The sequence below is a fragment of the Panthera leo genome, chromosome B2, assembly GCF_018350215.1.
Source record: "Panthera leo isolate Ple1 chromosome B2, P.leo_Ple1_pat1.1, whole genome shotgun sequence".
NCBI classification, from domain to species: Eukaryota; Metazoa; Chordata; class Mammalia; order Carnivora; family Felidae; genus Panthera; species Panthera leo.
The window spans coordinates 25154402-25177127 of NC_056683.1; the positions used below are offsets into that span (position 1 = coordinate 25154402).

General features: G+C 48.2%; 1 protein-coding gene across 4 annotated transcripts in view; it reads left to right on the top strand.

Moving 5' to 3' along the window:
- SLC22A23 (solute carrier family 22 member 23) overlaps positions 1-22726 on the top strand; it is a 181856-nt gene that overhangs the window by 140737 nt on the left and 18393 nt on the right. For all 4 annotated transcript variants that reach the window (XR_006202491.1, XM_042938045.1, XM_042938053.1 and 1 more), the window contains exons 5-7: positions 10751-10878; positions 19844-19946; positions 21927-22159. Coding sequence is in view for 3 of the 4 variants with exons in the window: in XM_042938045.1 (XP_042793979.1) it covers positions 10751-10878; positions 19844-19946; positions 21927-22159 (464 nt within the window). In the remaining variant the exon portion in view is untranslated. The remainder of the gene's footprint in view (positions 1-10750; positions 10879-19843; positions 19947-21926; positions 22160-22726) is intronic.

Sequence of the window (22726 nt, forward strand, 5' to 3'; positions counted from 1 at the left end):
GGGAAACGGAATTTAGTTATACCAACAGTAAAGTCACTAGAGAAAATGCTTGCCTCAAAGGAAAGTGTAAGAGGTAAATCATAAAAGGCATATAGCCTCTGGGAGCTTGAAAATGTGCAATAATTATTTTTACAGGTTATCAGACAGTTAATTTGGGGAGACTTCTAGGAAATTTAAAGCCAAAAAAAATTACTCAAATCCCATTTGTCTACCAGTTATCCAGATGGCGAGAAGATTAGGTAATACTTACCAAGGCAAGTGTGTAAATAAAAATGGTAGCCCACATTTCGATCGTAACAATTGAATGAGCAATTAAAGGGGAGATCAAAATGTTCTCTGACTTGGTGTTTGGGGATTTGCTAATGGCATGGAATTTTAGGGAACCCTCAGGCAAGAGGCTGCCCATTTTTAACTTGTGAGTTGTGCAGAGATTATGTAAAATAATAGGAACCCCTGTGGTCAACAAAACCACTTCCTCTTCAAAGTGGAGAAAGCCTGGTGAACATGGCAACAAGTGATCCTTAAAAACCATGTGCTGTGCCAGAGGATATAGCCTCTGCTCTAAAAGCCAGTGTTACCAACTCCTTTGTCCCACTGTCCCCACACCTGGAATGTGCTGCAACATTCCGTCTCACTACCCTGTGGAAGCTGGGGTGCTTCAGGCCAGCTGGAGGAGCACTGAGCCTTGGAACCAGGCAGACCTCGGGGGGTCAGTGTGTGCACGCGTGTGCATGTACATGCATGCACGTGTGTCTTTTGTGGGAGTGGTGGGGTCGGACGGCTGGGAGCAGGCAGAAAGCAGGTAGATGGCCTCCCAGTGACAGATGTCTAGTGATAGCTGCTAAGCGGTTGCCCCCCGGACTGCTGGCAAGTGTCCACGTGGACAGGAACAGAGAGTGAGGCCAAGGGGCCCAGCCCCGTCAGCTGGCCACTCTAGCAAAGTACATGCCTGGTGCTACGAAGTGGGGGTTCCAGACAGAGCAGGATGACCTCACTCAGTCTCAGAGACTGTTTCTGTTGAGGTTGGGAGGGTGAACGTGCTAAAAGCAAGAAGCTGCTTTCCAGAGTCAGGTACAAGGTCAGGGTGGAACTGGCAGGAGCCACCCTCGTGATGAGTCCATGAATGTGTGGCCTCCGTGGGCTCCTTTGTCATCAAGATAGGACCCAGAAGGACAGAAGCAGACTCTGGGGAGAAGGTTGACAGGACTCCCTGGACAGACTGCTACGACAGAGGTGCCAATAAAATTCCAGTTAGAAGCAGGTGCCGCATAAACCCTCTGTTGCTTCTGCCTACTTCTCTCCTCCAGTTGTTTTCCAACATCACAGTTTTTTTAGTGTGATTTGCAAAAATGCCTGCCAAATTAATTCCCCCTGTAGCATTATGTTTTGAATGCCCTGGGTGCCTTATACTTTCTGTGGCCTCATAATTGCTTACATGGATAAATTAGTAAAAGGAACTGGAGAAAGAGAATATAAAGAGGGAGAATGTGGAAAAAATCAACCCAGGTACACTCAAGGCTACAGAATCTTTTTAGGTGAATTCCAAGCATTCATCTGTTTAGAACGTGAGCTGAAGGATGTTTTCAATTTATCACAACTGTTAAGTATTCCGGGGTTGCTTATTTAAAAGGCTAGCTCTAAAGACCTTTTTGTTACTGACTTCATTCTGCTTGGCAAAAACCTAAAGCAGTGTTAGAATTTGTACAGTGCATTGCCCTGATCAGTATCTTTTTTAACTTTCAGAAGAAGGCAACAGTCACCATTAGCCCCATGAAATAAATCTAGAGAATGTTGGTGCCTGGTAAGGCCTTGGTGTCATTCCGTACCCCCCACTCCATTCTGTAGATACAGAGAAACTGAGGTCTGGAGGGTGATGTGACTTTCCCAAGGTCACAAAGCTAGTATATAAACAGAGCGTTCCTGATGTATTTCCTCTATAATTTTTCTGTAACAGAAGAATTATGGCTCTTAGGTGGATACCATTTTGGAAAACATTAGAGACACAAAGTTCTGAGTTTATTTGACAGATAATTAAGTGGAAAGGCCATGTAATTATGAAAGAATTATATTCTACAAAGAGATTTATATGAAGAGTTTATTTGTCTCAGGAAAACTTTGGGGTTTAACCATCCTAAAAGCCAATTTTTATTTGATTTCATGATACTCATCCCTTCTCACTTAATTACTAAGTTTAACTCAAATCATGATTTAAAGTTTTGTTTAAAAAGAGCTCATTTATATTCACTTGCTATCCCCTGAATTGAACTGACTTAATTTTATATATATACATACATATATGTACCTATGTACACACATGTGTATGCATACATACATATACACATGTGCATATGTATATACATGTGTGTACATATGTATATATGTGTGTGTATAAATATATATCAGACAGAACTAAAGTTTTAAAAAAATCCAAGTGAAAGCTTGTTTACAGGAACCAAGCTTATATTATTATAAGAGCTTTGGACCAGAAACTTAAGATATTCTCCCAATTTGTAACTCATTCAATTCTAGACTTTGATTTTATTTTTTTTAATTTTGAGAACCTTTTCAGGATTTTATGTGATAACTTGGTGATAATCTGAAGTACCAACAGCTACAATTACCTCTAAATCAGAAGTACCCTTAGTACAGTCTGAGATTTTTTTTTTTTTTTCACATACACATTCAGGGAAACTTGACTTCTACAAAGCCTTTCATGACCCTTGTGTCCTTCCCTCTACATTGGATGGCCTACCTGCTGTAAGCTTTTACCTGTAAGGTGTCTGTTAAATGACATGTTTTTCTCTGCTGGCAGGTTGATCATGCCCCGTATACATTTATTCCATGAATGATGTAATGTTGTACTTGACAGTGTGAAGACATACCTCTCCACGTGTATCGCCCTAAAATTAATACTTGGAGATAAAATTAATAAGAGTATTAGCTGTTAATCTTAGTAACCTCTGTCCTATATTTCCTTTATGAATAAATATTCTAGGACAGTAATTTAAAGAGTATAGACATGCTTTTAATGTAGAGAATTGCCAAGTTGGCATCTCATCAGAGCTGGTGTTAAATGTATTAGGAAGAAGACAGCCTAGATAGTATACTTGTCTGTGTCAGGTTCTCCAATTGGGTAGAAGAAATATGTGGTTTTATCTTTAAATGTGAAAGAAAAATACTGACTTCATAGTATTAGGAAAGGATCACAGTATTGAGTTTTAATTACTGATTCTACTGAGTGACTACACAGGTTACAAAGACCAACGTGCGAAAACAGGTCAATGAATGTAAATCAGATGGGTTTATGACTTAGCCAAATAACAGAGAAAGCAGGAATGAAGGCAAAGATAGGAAAGTGTATCAGAAACAACACATGACTGTTAAATCATAAGAGTCTTGTGGTCTGAAAAGCATGTGGTGAATTGGGGTTGCTGGAGAAGCAGATAGGGTTCTCCTTGTCTGAATTGCACACAGACACACAGCTTTGAAGAACAACCACCTCATAGTATCAATTAGGCAAACACAGAAAATTTATCCGCCTATGATGACGTGGTAATATCAGTTGTGACGCTATTGGGAAAATAAGGTTTATGAAAATAAATTTTCCATATACCTCTTTAAGAGTTAACATTTTAGGGGCACCTGGGTGGCTCAGTCAGTTGAGCATCTGACTTCGGCTCATGAGTTTGGGCTCTGTGCTGACAGCTCAGAGCCTGGAGCCTGCTTCAGATTCTGTGTCTCCCTCTCTCTCTCTCTCTGCCTCTCCCCTGCTCGAGCTCTGTCTCTCTCTCTCTCAAAAATAAATAAACATTGGGGCGCCTGGGTGGCGCAGTCGGTTAAGCGTCCGACTTCAGCCAGGTCACGATCTCATGGTCCGTGAGTTCGAGCCCCGCGTCAGGCTCTGGGCTGATGGCTCAGAGCCTGGAGCCTGTTTCCGATTCTGTGTCTCCCTCTCTCTCTGTCCCTCCCCCGTTCATGCTCTGTCTCTCTCTGTCCCAAGAATAAATAAACGTTGAAAAAAAAAAAAATTTAAAAAATAAATAAATAAATAAATAAATAAATAAACATTAAAAAAATTTTTTTAAAGAGTCAACACTTCATTGTAGCTATTTGGTGGGCATCTTTCTTTTAAAAGTTTTTTTTAATGTTTATTTATTTTTGGGACAAAGAACACGAGTTGGGGAGGGGCAGAGAGACAGAGAGGGAGACACAGAATCTGAAACAGGCTCTAGGCTCTGAGCTGTCAGCACAGAGCCCGACACAGGGCTCGAACTCATGGACCGCGAGATCGTGACCTGAGCCAAAGTCGGACACTTAACCGACTGAGCCACCCAGGCGCCCCTGTAGGCATCTTTCTAAAATAGATTTTCCTGGTTTTGAAGCAATGTGGTAAACAGCATGACATGCAGAAAATTACACTGATCTAGAGGTCTAAAGATCAAGTTCCAGGTCTGACCCTGCCACTGATGTTACCCTTTTCCCCCAGGAGGGCATGGCAGGGGCTCAGCCCATGTGCTTGCCCTGAGGAGCTGGATTAAGTGCAAATGAGAGACACCCCCCTCAGACTCTGCGGTTTATTTTTGTAACTTTGCCTTTTCTTGGTGGGTGATGAGAGGGTTTGTGTCATGGCACTAGGCACATCTGTGTTATGGTGGGATGAGCCTTCACTGCACCTTGATCAAGGTTGGAACATCTGTGTTTTCCCATGTTGGCTGCTGTCCTGCTGTCTTTCCCAAGCCGGTGTGCACCCTCTGCCCCTTGGCCTGGGGCTGTCTAGACCACGGTTGTCTGAACGGGAGCTTCAGAGTTCTTTGAGGAAAGTCTGTGTTTCAGTGGATGTCCTCTGAAAGCTGCAGGTGATTGAGTCAAAGACCCTTTTCACTTGACTGCTGATTCTTGGCTTTCTGTGGAATAATTGAGGCCACAGGGTGAGTGACCTATAGAACGGTGGTTCTGTCATGTTCCAAGTACATGCTGGAAAATGATGCTGCTCACCTTGTTCTGATGTTGGACCAGCCTTGTGTCAGGTGCCCTCAGCCCACAAGTAGGAAGTTAGTGTAGGTCATATCTAGGACCTGGAGATAGAAACCACTATGCACACATCTGAGGGTGATGCTCTCTGCACCACTGATGTAGTCTGGCAGGAAGGGAATTTTTGAGGGTGAAACTCGTATTTTTCACTGAAAGTGGGGGCAATGCAATACAGCAGAAGAAACACCAAGATCTATCAGTGTACAAGTGCCCAGAGTATGATTGGAAGGAATCGCCCCCACCAGGCAGGTGTCTTTGCCCCTGGAAGGGAGGACAACGGGAGGGCGGAGGCCTTCTCGAGGGCCCCAGGATTGGGGGAAGGGTTCCAGGAGGGCTGGAATGCTTTAATTTTTTAAGTAGAGAATGGATTTATCTGTGATTTGCTTAATGCAAAATGAATTTCATAGCCCAAGCCTTTGATCCAGTCTCCCCAGCTGTAGTTCGGTGGATGGTGGCCTGCCTATGACTGCCAGGAGGCCATCAGGAGAGCCAGACAGGGCGTTGCCTGTGTCATTCAGGCAGGCACTCGGCAGGTGCCCCGCACCCCCCTCATCATCCATGTGCAGCTCCACCCTCGCCTGTCCCAAATTCTGAAGTGCCCAGCCCCCATCCCATCTTCAGCTACTCAGCATCAGATATTTGATGCTTCTGCAATGAAATGTTCGTACATTCATGAGGAGCTGTGCCTGAGACTCAGAATGCTCGTATCCATTAGGTCTGGTTCTGCCTCTGGTGAGGTCAGGCCAGTTCACGCTTCATTGCCAAGTGAATTAAATCAGTAAGGTTTTTGGATTTCAGAACCTTTGGGATTCTGAAATTGTGACTGAGGAATCAGGGACCTTCTAACCATCCTGATGTAGCTCGGAGAAGGCCTCAGAACAATCCATCATTTGCCTTGGGGCGAAAGGCCCATCAGACCTGTGATCTTCAGCAGAGGGAGGAGATGTCTGCCTGACAGGGTCCTCCATCCGCCCTTACTGTGCTCTTTGCTCACTTCCTTTGCAGGGTTTAAGACCAGAGCAGGTCGAGTGGAGACTTCAGATTTGCCTACATCCTTCTTGCAGAAGCCCTGGGGTTCATTGAACCACCTGGCTTGGAGCGATCCCAACCTCTCTAGTCATGGGTTCAAATTCACCTCTGTCACTTACCAGCTGTGCAAGCTGGACCATGTGCCTGTACTTTCTTTGCCTCAGTGTCCCCATCTGTAAAAGAGGAATAATAATAATAATAATAATAATAATAATAATAATAATAATAACAATACCTCATACTGAGCTTGAAAGAATTAAATGCTTGCAGCTTTTGAAACTTCCTGCTCTGCTCCTGGGGGTTGAGGCAAGCCATTTGCTCCGTGGACACTTCCTTCTTCCGGAGGCACGGCCTCCTCCAGCAGCCATCTGCAAAGCTATCTCCCAGAGAACCCACTGTGGCTTTTCTGCCAGGTTACCTTTCGTGGTAGCAGAAGTCACTCTCACGGCCATTTTCTCACCATATCTACACAGGAGGGGACACCAGGCAGACGTGGCCGCCCACTGCCTGCTGTGATCTTTTATTTTTGTTGAAAATGATCAATTTCTCTAAGGTTCAGCTGCATTCCTTCCAGGTCCTGGGCTGTCAGCCGGCTTTTTAATTTGCATGGTGTTATTACATTATGTACTTGTCAGGAGAGATTTCATTAAATTCCCATAACGTGGCCACACTACATGTTATCCAAACTAAAAAGCCATCTCTGGGCTTTCTCAGAGGCCAATGGGCCAACAAGTTCTTTATGACTTTGCAGTAAATTTAAATATGTGGAGGGCATCACAAAACTTCATTATTCCATGCATGTGCGCATCGGGCTTGTGGTTTTCTGGAACACCTGAGGAAGCATCACTAGAACGGTACCTCCTGAGCTGCTGTCACCTAAACACCATCTGGGCATGTGGAGTATGTTTCCTTGCCGCAGCCACTGAGGTTAAGGATGTGGGCTCCTGAGTCAGACTGCCTGGATTCTGATCAAGCTCTGCCACTTAACTAAAGGTCTGGACTTTCTGTGCCTGATTGTCCTTATCTGTGAAATGGGGGTAGTATTACTCTACCCCATCACAAGCTTGACAGAGCTTAGTATGTGGGAAACATGCAGAAGGGTGCCTGGTGGTCATAAATCCAGCCCTAGGGAAGGTGATTTGCAGTGCCATTTGCCATTGGCAGCAGGGTTGGGTGGCTAATGGGAGCTGGCCCATGTTCTCATGCTCAAGTCTCCCCAGAGAGCACTGCTTCTTCACTGCAGGTCCTTCTGGTCAGACGGCCGCCACTCATGAGATTCCAGGGCGCTCAGGAGCCTCTGCTGCCTGGGTCCTGCCACTCTCCCTCTCCTCTCTCTTCTCACCTCACCCCCAGCATTCCGTTTTACCAGCTTGCAGCCCCACCCCTCACCAGACACATGCTGTTTCACATCCTGCACCTCTTCTTGGGGTCCTGTCACCACACCCCTCCCACAGCCATGCTGTAGTACCTGCCCGTCTCCCTAAGGAGCCCAAGCACAGTGCTGCCCAACAGTCTTCCCTGCACCTCCTTTCTACAAGTGCTCACTCTTCTTGGCCCCAGTTGTGTCCCATACTGCACAGGCTTCTCTCCAAATCACTTATAAATCGTGTGTGTGTGTGTGTGTGTGTGTGTGTGTGTGTGTGTGTGTGTGTGTTTACTTATTTACTTTGTCCATCTACCTGTTTATTTACAGAGATCTCCTTGTACAGGACTCTGACGTTGTGGTCAGGGATACATCCATTTGGGATGATCAACACATGTTAGAAAAAAATACTTTGGTGACTGAATGGGTGTTTGAGCTCCAGAACAGGCCCACACCCACCTCTTAAATGCAAAGATCATGCCATGCATTTGCAAAGGTACTGTCCTTGAAGCCTCTTCCACAAGCTTTGCAAGTCTCAAAGATTCTCCAGGAAGAATCTTCCTCATTGTCATTTCTCGTAAAGGGTATTTAATTATTCTTAGCCATTTTTAGTTACCCAAAGTCTGTTGTCCTCAGGCACAATTTGGGTGAGACAAAACAAGTGATAGAGGGTGACGGGGGCAGCCAGCCGGGTGGGGCAGCCAGCCGGGTGGGGCAGCATCCCTGAGACCCATGAGCCTCTGCATCGCCAGACTGCATGTGACTCCTTCCCCATGGGACTGTGATCTCTGGGGAAAAAACCTCTTCTCCTGAAGGGCAAGGGCTCTGTGGGTCCTGGTAAGAGGTGAGCAGCTGTCCTCACTGGAGTTTAATGCCTAGACTGATGGGATTTCAGTAACAAAAATGTTGGCTTTTTATGTGTAATGCAGGGCTTTACCTTGAAGACAAAATGGCATCAAATAGACATCACTTTGTATTTTCCCAGAACTGTCACCTGCCTCCCATTCAGGGATCAAAACTGTTCACAGTAAGCATCTCCCTACAGTTCTCCACAACTAGTCCTACCCTGTTGGCAAAGCTTTAGGGTAAATCGAGGCCAAGGACCTCAGCGTGCTGGGGACATGCAAACCTTGTGTTCTGGTGGATGACGCTCCTTGCTTGTTTACTGGCCCTGTGCCTGTAGCCCTGGGCACCTGGGGATCGGCCTCGGAGTAGAGGTGAGCTGTGCTCCTCCCCACTGCTGCCTCCTGTGCTCTGGGCCCTATTCCTCTCTCATCATGCTTGTTTATGGTCTTGATTTTCAAATTCCACTCCCTGCTGTAGAGTTCCATAAACATTGGATATAAATTATTTTCAATTATTTTAAAAGAACTCTAAGCTTTCTCATGTTGTATACCATATTTTACACTTCAGAGACCACCTGCAAAACCACCATGTTGTCAGAGTAATACATTAGCTGGTGTCCTGGGATGCCTTTTAACAAGATTCTCCCAAAGTGGCGAAGCATATTTGGACCACCTGCAAACGTGCCCATGTGAGAAAGGCGGCAGCTGTGTGCTGGTGTTGGCGATGGGGCCTGTGCGCTGCCCCCCACCCTGAACGGCACACCATGGTCCACGCAGCCCCCTGGTCCCACGCTGAGGCCACAGCCATGCGGAGCCGAAGAGGCCCTGCACTGTCGCTGTGCCCAGTAGTCAAGTGCCGTGGCAGGTGTCCCGCCACGTTGGGGGCTGTCGTGTGGGGCATCCGGAAATGGGGGTGCTTCTTGGCTGGCCTGAGGCTCTCTATCCAGCCTCCCCAGCGTTGTTTATAGAAGCACCTTGATCAACACACAGGTCCCCACCATCACCCGCCGTGGGGCCGGCCACTCAGAATGGCCTGTGCAGGGAGTGCTCTCTACCCAAATCAGGACCTAAAATCTACAGTCAGGAGCAGCTTAACCCACTTCTCAGAGCTCAATAACTTGATCAGACAGATTAGAGGACGCAGAAAATGAGCTTGATTTAATAGTTGTGTTTGGGATCCTGCATGAAGAAATGGAAGATTTACAATCCAGCTTCTGGATTACTTTAATTAGAGGCTCTCCAGAGCTAGTATGGCCAGCATGGAGCAGTTACAATAGTAACGTCTCAGCAGCATTCGCCATGACTCCTTGATACTGTGTAACTGAAGTAAAGTATGGTGATAGCCGGAGCCCTGGCCTGATTTCTAGCTTTTGCTTTTCTCCCAATTAGGGGGGCCACCTCCCCTATAATAAAGGTCTAAGGGAACATAGGGAACCCCTGTTCCTGCATGTGCTGTCTGTGGCCGCTTCTGCATATGGCAGAGTTGAGAAATTATCACAGAGACCTCGTCGTGTGCAAAGTCTAGAATATTGACTTTCACCTTGTACAGAAAAAGCGAGCTGACCCTGCTCCAAACAGGCACATGGTTCTGTTTGGCTGACTTGTAAATGTCGTCATAAAAGGAAACTTAGAAAGTGCTTTGATAATAAAACACTAGTGGTTTTTTTATTATTATTATTGGGATCCTCACAAGATTTCAGACTAAGAACAAACAAGGAATCTGTTGCTAATAAAACTTGAAAACTGCTGTCTTGCAGCATTATCTCAGAGCAGTGTGGCATGTAGTTAGCAGCAAGATGAAAATAATTCTATAGGCAAGTCCTGTGAAATGTTCGAAAACTGAAAATAACTGTCCAGTTGCTCGTGCCGGGCATTTTTAAAACTTAAAATAATTCTATTAATGTTTGTTTTCATGAAAACATATAACAAAAGCAGCCCTTCAACAAACTGCTTAAACATGCTTTAGAAACACATAGTTATTTGGAAGAGTTTACACTGATTTCTTGATATAATTGGTAGGATGTTATTCCTATGTGCCACATTTTAAAAATCATAAGCTTTATACTTTTTTTAACTTTATTTTTGAGAGAGAGAGAAAGAGAGAGAGACCCTATGAGTGGGTGGGGCAGAGAGAGAGGAAGAGAATCACAAGCAGGCTCCACGCCATCAGCACAGAGACTGATGCGGGGTTCGAACCTGTGAAACGGTGAGATCGTGACCCAAGCCGAAACCAAGAGTCAGACACTTAACTGACTCAGCCACCCAGGCACCCCAGTTTTATACTTTCTCAAAAAAACAATTAGACACCGTCCACTGCTATGGTTTGGCTCAGGAGAGTCCTGAGCATTCACTGGCCTTCACTGCACGTGGGTAGGAATGAACACCACCCACCTGTGAAGCTTCCAGGCTCAGGACAGAAGCTGTTCTTCTGGATGCCCTGCAGAGTTGAAGACATTCACCAGTTCCCTTTGTCTCTTTGAAGGATATTCCCCGAGTCCCTCCGGTGGCTGATGGCTACCCAGCAGTTTGAGTCTGCAAAGAAGCTGATCTTGCACTTCACACAGAAGAACTGCATGAACCCTGAGAGTGACATCAAAGGTGTGATGGCCGGTGAGTACTGCTCACATCAACCCTGCAGCCCCACCCAGGTGGGGAGAGGTGCCTCCCATGCTGGACCAGGAGTCATCACTCTCCTACCAAGCAGCTTCCTTAGCTGTTTGTCTGCAGCCAAACTAGGAATGTGGGTGAATTGAAATTCTCTCCACCTTCCTTTGGAGAGAATTGAATTCTCTCCTGATTGAGCCTAACACACTGTGGCACCCCACATAGCCTCTCCAGACCCAGAAGTGAGGCCTGAGCCTAATATGCACCCACCTGTCAAGGAATATTTGGGAGGGGGACAACCTGAGTCTGGAACACAGCCTTGCCTGCCAGCCAGGTTTATATACCAGCAGAGTCCTGGCTGGGGGTAGGACTTGTCTGTACTGTCTCTGTTTTCCCTAGCATGATCTTCATAGATGCCATTGTTGGTTTCTGTCATGACCTGTTTGTTGGGCATCCGAAGCAGTGGAGAAGTGAAGTATTTTAATATAGCAGTTCAGATCCATAGAATTTGTCTGTGCCAGGAGCATCACCACAAGCTAGATCGGGGCTTTCAGGCTGGGGATCCTATATTAAGTATCACCAGGACATCATTAAAATCCATATTCTTGGGCCCCTCCCTGGTACCCAGAGATTCTATCCAGTAGATTTGGAATAAACTCTGAGAAGCTGCATTTTTAATAAGCACCAGAAGAAATTCTGAGGTACATGGCACACAGACCTTTTGAAAGTCCTGATAAAACCAGTCCCAAGCTCTGACCCACTGCAACAACCTGACAACCTGGTGTAGACAGAACTGTTGTTATAAATTTCCCAGGAAAATAATCTGCAGGCTCTAAGACAGAACATGCACATCCCCCTCTGCATGATCTGAAATTCTGTCCAACAGATATTTTTGAAACAGCTGCTGTGTATCAGGCATCAGGCACTGTTCTAGAACAGAGAAGGAAACAGGCAAAGCCTGGCTTTCGTGGAGCTTACCGGCAAGCAGGGGAAGGCATGCAGTGAACAATTAAGTGTATAATACATCAGGAGGAATGAATGCTGTCAGAAAAATCCAGAGTAGAGAGATAGAGGGTGGTGGTGAGGGGTCACAGTCAGATGCTCAGGGGGAGCCCGGCTCCAAGGTAACAGGTAAGCAGAGACCTAAGTGCGGGAGGAGAATGGACGTCTCCATTCACAACAGGAAAGGAACACAGGAAATCTGAATCACACTGGCTAGGAAGAGCTTCTGGAATCATCTATTCCATGGTTCTTAGGCTTTTCATTAGACTCCTGATTCAGGTCTGGGGTTCATGGTCAATAAAAGTCCCCCAGATGCTGCTGCTTAACCAGGTGGCATCTTTGCCTTGGCCTGTACCTATGACCTGGCAGATGGGGACAGTAAGGCTAGGCAGCCTCCACCTATAGGGTAGGCTTGATCTGCCAGGCACTTCAGCACAGGCAGAAGAGTTCAGGAAGCCTGGAACCCTTGCATTACTGGATTGAGGAAGGACATGAATCAGGTCTGCTTTACATGAAGAGTACTGAGTGCTGGTGCTTTGCAGAGGGACATCTGTGGTCCCTTTTTATCCAGTGGCAATGATAATAAACAGAATAACATTTACATAGTGCTTGTATGTCAGTCACTTTTCCAAATGATTTGCAAATACCAACTTCTATTTAATATAGAATCTAAGTGCCTCACATATATTAACTTCTATTTCTTCACAATAGTCCTCTGAGAGAGGTACTAAAATTATCTGGAATTGCAGATGAGGAAACTGAGGCACAGAGAGGTTAAGCATCTTGCTGAAAGTCAGACTAGTAAGTAATTGAGCTGGGACCTGAACCTGGGAAGTCCAAGAGAGGCAGCTTCACTGTGCTGCTTCTGAGAGATCAGGGGGAGCTGAGAGACAGAGATACTACTGTAACTATGGAGAAGAATGAGAATTGGTTTCATTTCCCCTTTGGGGCCATGTTTGCTCATTTTGGAATGTCCAGCCATCTTCCCAAACTTCTCTGGGCCACATTCATTAGCAGGTTCATGTTCTTAAGTCTTACAGTATAATTTGTTTCTGGCATTTCCCTAATTAAATCACCACAATCCACTTCTTTCCGGTTAAAATATTGTCTGGGAAAAGCTTGTTTTCTCAATACTAATTACACTGATTCATTTTCCTCCTATTTTTGGCAAGTGGTATTCCATCTTTTTGCCTGTCTTTGCTTATGAGTTCTGCTGCTGTCCCAGCAGGAGGCGGGGGGAGAGGTAGCTTGATGCATGTGACTTTCCCCCTCTTGGGAGGGTTATCACTGCGTTCACTCCCAGGGGACACATGTTTCCCCTCTGCCTCTGGAGTTCTGCTCACTCCCAGCTGTCAAATGCGTTGAAGCCAGTGCTGGGGGAAGGTAGGTGAAGTCTGCTTCATCTGAATCAGCCACTTCCAACTTTCTTAGGCTGGCTTGTTTTTCTGCTTGGAATCTTTCTCCCATCACCTCATCTCGTCCACCTGCCAATACCTGTCCCTTACTGGGACTCACATTAATGAGTCTTCTTCTCTCTGACCTCACTGCCCCTCCCCTCACATCACCTGCTCAGAAATCCCTCAGCAGTCTCCAGGGGCCTTCCAGCTAGATCCCTAAGACCTTCACTGAAGTTGCTCAGAGACCCTGTGTCATCTCTGCCTGCCTCTCCAAGGCGCTGCAGCCCGCATTAGGCTCTCAGAATACACCGAATGCCTCCCCACTGCAGGGCCGTCCCCACACTGGGTCCTCCTGCTACCCCATCTATACTGTGGTCAGCTCCTCAGGGACGAGGTCAGCCCTCCAGTTAGGTGTTTTCCCCCATCATTCACGTGCAGCTGTAGCTGACCAGTTTCTGTGGCTCCTTGTTGGGGCCGATCACCCTGCCATGGACAAGAGCTGGCATGGCAGCCTGGGTGTGCAAGGCTGGGCTCCCTTGCATCCTGGCACCAGCAGCAGACCTGACACGAAGCAGGCTTGCCCTGAATGTCTACTGAACGATTGAATCGAGGCCTCCCGCAGTCCGGGAGGGGGCAGGGCAGTTTCACATGGGAATCGGCCATGGCTGCTGGACACGTCACCTCTGGGTAGATGAGAGTCTCAGGCCTGGATGCATATGGGGGTTGGGGTGGGGGCAATGCTCATGCCCCTGCCAGCACATCCTTTTGCATTCATGCTAGAAGAAAACCTGACGTTCCAGAATTGTCCATGCCCTTTCCTCTTTTAAAGCCATCTTGGTTTATCTTTGAACATGTCAGCTTTCCCCAGCAGAGTTGATAGCTGAATTTAGGTAGATCAGCGGATGTGCCTCCTGAGTGTCATGGTCAGTGTCATTCCTGCAAACATTAGTGTTTGCAGAACAGAAAGCGACCAGGAACTGGCATCTGTCCTCACGTCCTAATTCCCAAGACTTTCAGCATCCTCTCAAGAGTCTGAGTGCTGCTGGCCCCAGCTGTGGCCTGTGGACTGCAGCCCACCGTGAGAAGACATCTTGGAGTCAGACCTGTGCTCAGCCCCTGGCAATAGTAACGGTAACACAGGCAGTCATTGGGCAGTGACTCTGCAGGCATGGGTGACACTCTCCACCGGCATTTGATTCTCACCAGAGTCTTAATGAGGTCAGTCGTCACATCATCCCTGCTTGACATATGGGGATGTGGGGCCCAGAGAAGCTAAGTGTTGGGGAGCACTGCTTCTTGCTGCTGATGTGGCTCCATGTGGAAAGAGCAAGCCCCGTGCAGGGAGTGGGTGTCCTCTGTCCTCATGCATCAGGCCCTCTCTGGGAAGCACCCCCCCGGAGAAGCCCACCTGGCCCAGCATTGCCAGATGGGAGGGTGAGTCCCAGCATGAGGCTTGGAGTCTGCCCTTACTGCCCCCTCTGTCTTGTCCAGATGGACAAGTTCGGAAACTGAGGTGAGAAGAGGGTCTGTGAATTACTCCTCATAGTCCCCAGGTTAGGTAACTTGCCCAAAGCCACACCACTAGAGAGTGATGACACCAAGGTCAGCCCAGGCAGGCTGACCCCAGCGCCCTGATCCTAACCTGAGTGGTTACAGAAAATTTCTCCTCCGGGCTTCAGGCCAGCTGCAGTCACGTGCACAGAGAGGGAGTCGCAGAGGTCAGCACTGCTGGGTCACTTGTCAAAACTTTGGGTAGATTTTGAAGAGAGAGCTGTGTGAGGTGACTTCGCTAAGGTCCGTATAGTCGCTCTCATCTGCTTGCTTCTGAAGCACTTACCCAAATGGCCAAGTGCCATCATTTCTAAATCCACACCTGAGGACTGAGGGGCTGTGTGGGGGAGACAATGGGCACCTTCTCTACTTCTGAGCTTGGGCCTGGGCCTCAGAGCCACTGCCTTGGAGCTTTTAGTGCATGCCATTGACAATGGCTGTGATGGGGGTGGGGGACTGCTATGCTGCTCTTCCTCTTCCTCCTCCTCCTCCCACTGCTCCTCCTTCTCCTGCCGTTCCTTCTCCCCCTGCCGTTCCTCCTCCCCCTGCTCTTCCTTCTACTCCTCCTCCTCCTCCTGCTCCTCCTCCTCCCCCTGCTCCTCCTCCTCCCCCTGCTCCTCCTTCTCCTCCTCCTGCTGTTCCTCCTCCTCCTCCCCCTCCTGCTGCTGCTCCTCCTTCTCCTGCCATTCCTCCTCCCCCTGCTCTTCCTCCTGCTGTTCCTCCTCCTCCTGCTCCTCCTCCTCCTCCCCCCTGCTCCTCCTGTTCCTCCTCCTCCTGCTGTTCCTCCTCATCCTGCTCCTCCCCTTCCTGCTGCTGCTCCTCCTCCTGCCATTCCTCCTCCCCCTGCTCTTCCTCCTCCCCCTGCTCTTCCTCCTCCCCCTGCTCTTCCTCCTCCTCCCCCTGCTCCTCCTGCTCCTCCTGCTCCTCCTTCTCCTGTTCCTCCTCCTGCTGTTCCTCCTCCTCCTGCTGCTGCTCCTCCTCCTGCTCCTCCTCTTCCTGCTGCTGCTCCTCCTGCTGTTCCTCCTCCCCCTGCTCCTCCTCCTCCTTCTTCTGCTGCTCCAACTCCTGCTCCTCCCCCTCCTCCTGTGCTCCTCCCCCTCCTGCTATTGCTGTTTCTTCTCCTGCTACATCTGCTTCTCCTCTTCCTGCTCTTCCTCCTCCCACTGCTCCTCCTGCTCCTCCTCCTGCTGCTCCAACTCCTGCTCCTCCCCCTCCTGTTATTACTGTTTCTTCTCCTGCTACATCTGCTTCTCCTGCTTCTGCTCCTCCTGATTCTGCTCCTCCTCCTCCCGTTCCTCCTCCCTCTTCTTTCCCCTACTTCTCTTGTCTTCTCTTTTCTATAACTGATGCTTTCCCAGTTTCACCCGTAATGCATTAACAGTGCACACAAGCATCAAAGCACAGCCAGTTAATCTCACACCCCCATCCAAACAAACACAGATTCTCGTCTGTGTGTGCTGTCCCTGCATCTCTGAGCCTGGGCTTCGGTGCACTATCACCGTCTTCTCCCTGTGCTGTCCTCAAGAAGCACAGTTTGGCCCCTCGCCTGGATCTCTTACATACGTAGAGGTCATGTCTCCTTCTGCGTGTCTGCAAGGACACCTCTCCCTTCTACAGCTGTTTGGGGGGGAGCCAGGACAGTCCTGGTCAGCCAGAGCACTGGGCTAGGAAGGCTGCCTGCCCACCAAGGGCCACGTGGGGCTTCATCTGCTTCCTTCATTTGGGCCTTGTAGGGGCATTGTCCCGCTTAATAGCTGAGAAACTGAGGCACAGAGCAGCTTTCCCAAGGAAGCTCAGCAAAGAGAATCAAAAGTGGGATTCTGCCAGGTCTCTCAGACTCCTTGCTGTATCCCAGGTTAGGTTGTGACCAAACATGCAGAGGAGAAGGGGCAGGGAAATACAGAGTGGAGTGGGAGCTGCTGGCTTGTCAAAACTAAATAAGCCCCACTTGGTTTTGTTTTGAAATTATTCTTTCTTTTTTTTAATGTTTATTTTTGAGACAGAGAGAAACAGGGTGAGTGGGGGAGGGGCAGAGAGAGAGGGAGACACAGAATCTGAAGCAGGCTCCAGGCTCTGAGTTGTCAGCATAGAGCCTGATGTGGGGCTTGAACCCACGATCCATGAGATCATGACCTGAGCCGAAGTCAGACACTTAACCGACTGAGCCACCCAGGCGCCCCATTTTGAAATTTTTCTAATGGCTGTGAATCCAGAGGGTCAGAGAGCTTGGGAGGAGAGACAGGGAGAGGAAATGCTTTTATCAGTCATTTCCTTGGTGCTCAGAGTCTGATCAACTTGCACTTCCCCTTCTTATTCTCATAAGTCACGTTCAGGGACTTTAGGACATCCCTGATTTCTGTCTGATGACTAGAGAGACAGAAAGGCCTCCTGTATTCAGTTACCTTAGGGTGTCTCAAAAGTCATCTGATGTTTCTCACAATGCAGAGATGGGGGATTTTTGTCCCAGAGAAACAGACCTAGTGCTGAGGAAGCTTTATGTTGTTATTCATAGGCTGGTAAGGTATGTAACAGAGACAACATGTCAATAGCTCCAGACAGGTTAATCTAATTCCATTTAGAATAATGCAGTTACCCCTGTAGACTACAGTCAGTTATTTAGACCTTGGGCTCTACAGTTTAATCCTATAAAAAAGAAAAATTAAGTCACAATTGAAATTGCTGCAGGTTCTTTAAACATCTATTTCATATACAATAATGTATTAGCAGTTAGATTTGGACCACATTACAAAAAGAGATTTTAACTTCTGTAAACATGCTAATAGACATTTAAATTTTCTTCTTGGATGATTTCCATGGTGAGCAAGTGTGGCTATTATAGTTGATTCCTGATGAGTTTTATAACCATGAAGATACTAAGATCATTGGATCCCACATTATCTGTTAACTGTAACATTGCCATGCTCTTTAAAAGTTTTTTAGTGTTTTAGCCATGGGGAAAGGATGTTTGTAAATCAGATTAGTCTATTTTTGCAGAGGGGAAAATAAAGGTTCCGAAGAGCTTGGGAGTCGAGGGGGATCCGTGGACAGACACCCAAAGTGCTAGCTGTTCTGGCTTTTGCACACACCTCAGGCTTTGCACCTAAAAGTGGGAAGGAAGAAAGGTCTGGGAACTCAAGTGGCATGGCATCCCTTTGACATCGAAAAGGTTTTTCCTTCTCCCTTCAATGCCCCAGCTGGTGACATTGATCCAAAAAATGTTTTAAGTAACTCCTAAAGCCTTATGGTTAAGCAACATATTTCCCTTCAAACTGGAATCAAGGAGGTGGAAGAGGCCCTAGGAAGTGCCAGAGAGCACACCAGTAGCAGTCCCCATGCACGTGGCTGCTGCAGGGTCTGTCCCGAGGTAATTCTGTTTCCTCCAAGCACAGAAGCCCTGCCCTCATTAGATGGGGCCTTCCCACCCATACTACTTGGCTTTGTGTTTTTGTTTCTTTCAGTAAACGTATTTTGCAATAATTTTAGGTTTACAGAAAGGTTACAAAATTAGTACAGAATTTCTGAATATAGTCTCCCCATTGTTAACATAATACCATAGGACCTTTGTCACAGTTGAGAAACTGCCATTGGTAGAGTAGTGTTAACCAAACCCCAGCCTTCATCTGGATGTCGCCAGTGTCTCCATTAATGACTTCCTGTTCCGGGATCCCATCCAGGATCACACTTTGTTGTCATCTCCCTAGCCTCCTCTGGTCTGGGCCTCGTTTCTCATGGCCTTGACAGTCTTGAGGAGCACGGGCCACGCAACCAATGGGTTAGGTCTCCTTTTTCTTGTTGAGCTCCTGAGTAGAGAGGATTACTCCCTGAGGATCTGCTGGGCTAGGAGAGCACAGAGGGGCCTTGGGGGCTGAATGTATGGCATTTCTGCTCGCAGACACAAGGGCAGATCCTGAAGGCTGAGACATTTCTGTGTTTTGACCCTCCCTGTTAAACTGCCAGGTTGACACCTGGGCTTCAGCAAATGTCAATGTGGCATTGGGGCACTAGTGGACTCTGTTCAGAATGGCTTTCAGAGCTAATCTGAGCCTCATGAGGAGTTCTGTCTAATAACTTTGTAGTTGGTCATATCACTCTGAGGCAGAACACTTTCTTGCTCAGCCCCCAAAGACCTTTGACTGTTAACTAAAATGTACATATACACATATGTGCGTACACACATATATGCACTTCTGTGCATACATGCTCATGCATGTGTTTATTTCTCTTTCCAAAGAGATGCACACCCTTAGGGGCCGCATCAGAAGGAGCAGCTACAGCCACAGCCACTGTACTTCCCACCTGTGAAGTTAGGGAGCATATGAGCACATGCTTCTCCTGGTCTCTGAACAGTGGGTGAGGTGGACAGATCAGACTCCACACAGAAAAGAACTGCTTGTTTTAATACAACCTGAACCTGATTAGTGCCTCTGTAACCCAAAATTAGTCCCTCTGTAACCCATTTGGGTTTGTTTGGTTTTTTTTTTACATGTTTTAAAATGTTTATTTTGAGAGAGACAGAGCATGAGAGCATGAGCAGAGGAGGGGCAGAGAGAGAGAAGGAGAGAGAGAATCCCAAGCAGGCTCTGTGCTCTCAGTGCAGAGCCCGATGTGGAGCTCGATCCCAGTAACCATGAGATCATGACCTAAGCCTAAATCAGGAGTCAGACACTTAACCGACTGAGTCACCCAGGCACCCCTGTCATTAAGTTTGGTACTCAGGCAAAGTGGAGTGAGTCTACACTCATTGTTTATTTGTATGTACCCTGCCTCACTCACAAGAAAGGCTTTGCAGTGAAAAGGTACACTTAGGGTGTGCCTCGGCTCCCTTCAGGCCCCATGGGGAAATTTGAACGGCAAAGTCAGTGTTTCTGTGAATGCGTTTTCTATCCTGAGAGCCAGACCCTATCCTCTGGCTTAAAGGAAAAAAAAAATTGCCCCTTTTCATGATGCCCCAATTCAGGAACACCTAGGAGGCTGCCTACCCAGGGTCTTGCCGACGGGTCACAGGTTCTCTTTGTCTGCAGAGCTGGAGAAGGAACTCTCCCGGAGGCCCAAGAAGGTCTGCATCGTGAAAGTGGTGGGAACCCGGAACCTGTGGAAGAACATCGTGGTCCTGTGTGTGAACTCGTGAGTCACAAGAGGGACACGAGCAGGGTGGAGGTCAGGGAGAGGCTGGAGAAGAGAGTGTCTGGAGGGGAGGCCGGCAGGGCCCTCCTTCTCCCACAGCTGCATCTTGAATTACAGCCACAACTCGGGGGTCTCTGGTCAGCCCAGGGCTTCGCACTTGGCCACAGGGCCCTGGATAAGTCTGATAAGCCCCAGGGTCGCTGTGTAGACCAAGAAGGTCTTTCCCATCTTCACTCACAGCTCAATAACCCTGCCCTTCCCTGACCACGCAGAGTGGCCCTCACTCAGGGTCACAGTTCACCTCAGGTGAGGGAGGATGTTAACTCTCATTTGATGTTAGAGACTATTGGAGGGCAGGGGGCAGGGTTTGCAGTCAATTTTGAAAGGCATCAGGACTCCTGTCCTGGAAAGAGAGAGACCCAGAGTCAGGGCTCTGTTCCTACCATTCCCCATGGCTATTTCTATCAAAGCCACTCCACTTCATCAGTTCTCGATGTTGGGGCTCCTCCTGTCACCTTTGTCCTACAGACAAGGACATGGAGACCCTAGCCACTCCATTGGTCAGGGCCGAGCCCTCAGGCTTCAGCCTCCCTGCCCAGAGTCGGCTCCAGACATGGCCACCGTGCTGCTGTCCAGTCTCAGGCAGATGCCGGCTAGGCTAACGGGACCATTACAAATGGAATGCCTTTTCCAACTTTAGTTTGAAAAAAAAAAACAAATTGTAACATAGAGGAGATGCCAAGTTTCTATTTTAATGCTTCTTATTTGGGGAAAGGGGGATCAATCTCTTTGACCTTGTTATCTTAAAATTACCCGTTATGATCCGAAGACTTCCTTCTTACCAGAACAAAAAGATGATTTCTCTGAGACCTCTGTAGGCCAAGAGACAGAGAAAGTCATCTGGGATCCCCAGAGATTAACCAAATCTCCCCAGTTGCAAGATTATAAAGCGACTGCCCCAGCAGGTCCTTTGCTGAGTACGTCCCAAGTGGAAATGAGTTCATTTGGCAGACAGCAGCTTCCCCTGTGGGGGCAAGGCTCTGCCGCAGTTGACCTTGATGCATCCTCACAGTTTGATGAAAGCACTTTGATTTCCCCAAAGCACGGAAGTGGGGGTTGGGAGAGAAGGACATTTGTCACTCTGGGGTGGGTGCCGAGCGCTGATGTAACAGATGCGCTCCTGCAGCACTGCCCATGCCCTGAACATGCACTTGCAGCCTCCCAGGTGCATGGGTGCATTCGTACCCCCGTCTCCCCAAGTGGACATCTGTCTCCAGCGGGTGGGACACACATTTCCCAGAAGGTTTATAGGAGCCTCCGAGCCTCTGGAGGCGTTAGAGAGGCTTGACCCAGGGCAAAGGGAGGGAAACGATGATAAATTAAGAACTGAAACAAAGTCTCTAAAACCAGGTGTCTTCATTTGGCCTGACTTCCTGCTGGCTTCCCCAGGGTGTGTTTGTCAATAGCAGCAGGAATGGGTTAAGCAGGTAGTTCTCTGGGTGGATCCCCAAGTTTCCAGAACCCTGAGCACTGAAAGCAGAGTCAGAGGTTCAGATAGGCAGTATGTCTAGTAACCTTCTGCAAGCTGCTTACCCTCTTTAAGCCTTTTTTCCCATCTGTAAAATGGGTCTGACAGCAGCTCTTATGGTGCTGACATGGGATTAAGTGAGTTAACGAATGGGAGTGCTTTGTCTTACATGTTGGATCCATTTGATGGTGTTTGAACAGAATGTCTCACCGCTTTCATGTTCACACTCTCTGCTAAAGTGATGGTGAGGAGAGTGATCAGGCACCCCCATGAGAAGGCTGCTGCTGTCCTTTCTCTGAAGTCTCTTTGCATTGCACCCCATCAGACATGCGGTCGTGGTAACAGCATGTTCTCTGTGATGTGTTGAGCTGCATGTCTGTTTCCTGGTCACTGAGCCCTCCTGTCCTTGTACGCCTGCACACCGCCCCCCTCGGCGTGTGCGTCTCCCACAGGCTGACGGGGTACGGGATCCACCACTGCTTTGCAAGGAGCATGATGGGCCACGAGGTGAAGGTGCCGCTCCTCGAGAACTTCTATGCCGACTACTACACCGTGGCCAGCATCGCCCTGGCGTCCTGCCTGGCTATGTGCGTGGTGGTCAGGTTCCTGGGGCGCAGGGGAGGGCTGCTGCTCTTCATGATCCTCACCGCCCTGGCCTCGCTCCTGCAGCTTGGGCTGCTCAACTGTGAGTGGGGGTTGGGGGTGCGGATGGGCCACGGGGGCAGAGCCTGGGGGAGGGGAGCTGGCCTGTGACCAAAGGGTTTTCAGCAGAGCTGGGGGAGACTTTAGGAAGTTTTCTGTGACCCAAGCTATTATTCCAAAGCCAACAGCTTGAGGGAAGTACCTTGGGAAGGACAGGTTTTAACTGGAATATCCATGGTGACTGTCCCTGAGTGCACTGTGCCTTTCCCCCTCCTGCCCCAGCCCAGCCCCCGGGCTGCCACTTGGAGCCTTCCTTCCTGGGTTCACCACAATTCCCTGCACGTGAGGCCTTCCCAGTCCTGGTGGACATGACTTCACTGACGGCCAGACTGTTTCTTTGTGACACATCACATGACCAGAAGAACAAAGCACTCTTTCATGGGAAACAAGGGGGACATTTGGACACCCCTACATCGGGACACTGCTTGTCAGCAGATGTTCCCAAGTTTACCAGCTTGCGTTTGGGCCAAAGAATTCCTCAGTAAATGTTAAAAATAATTTAAATGAAAATGAGGGAATCCATGTAGCGCCTCCAACTGTGGGAGGCGTA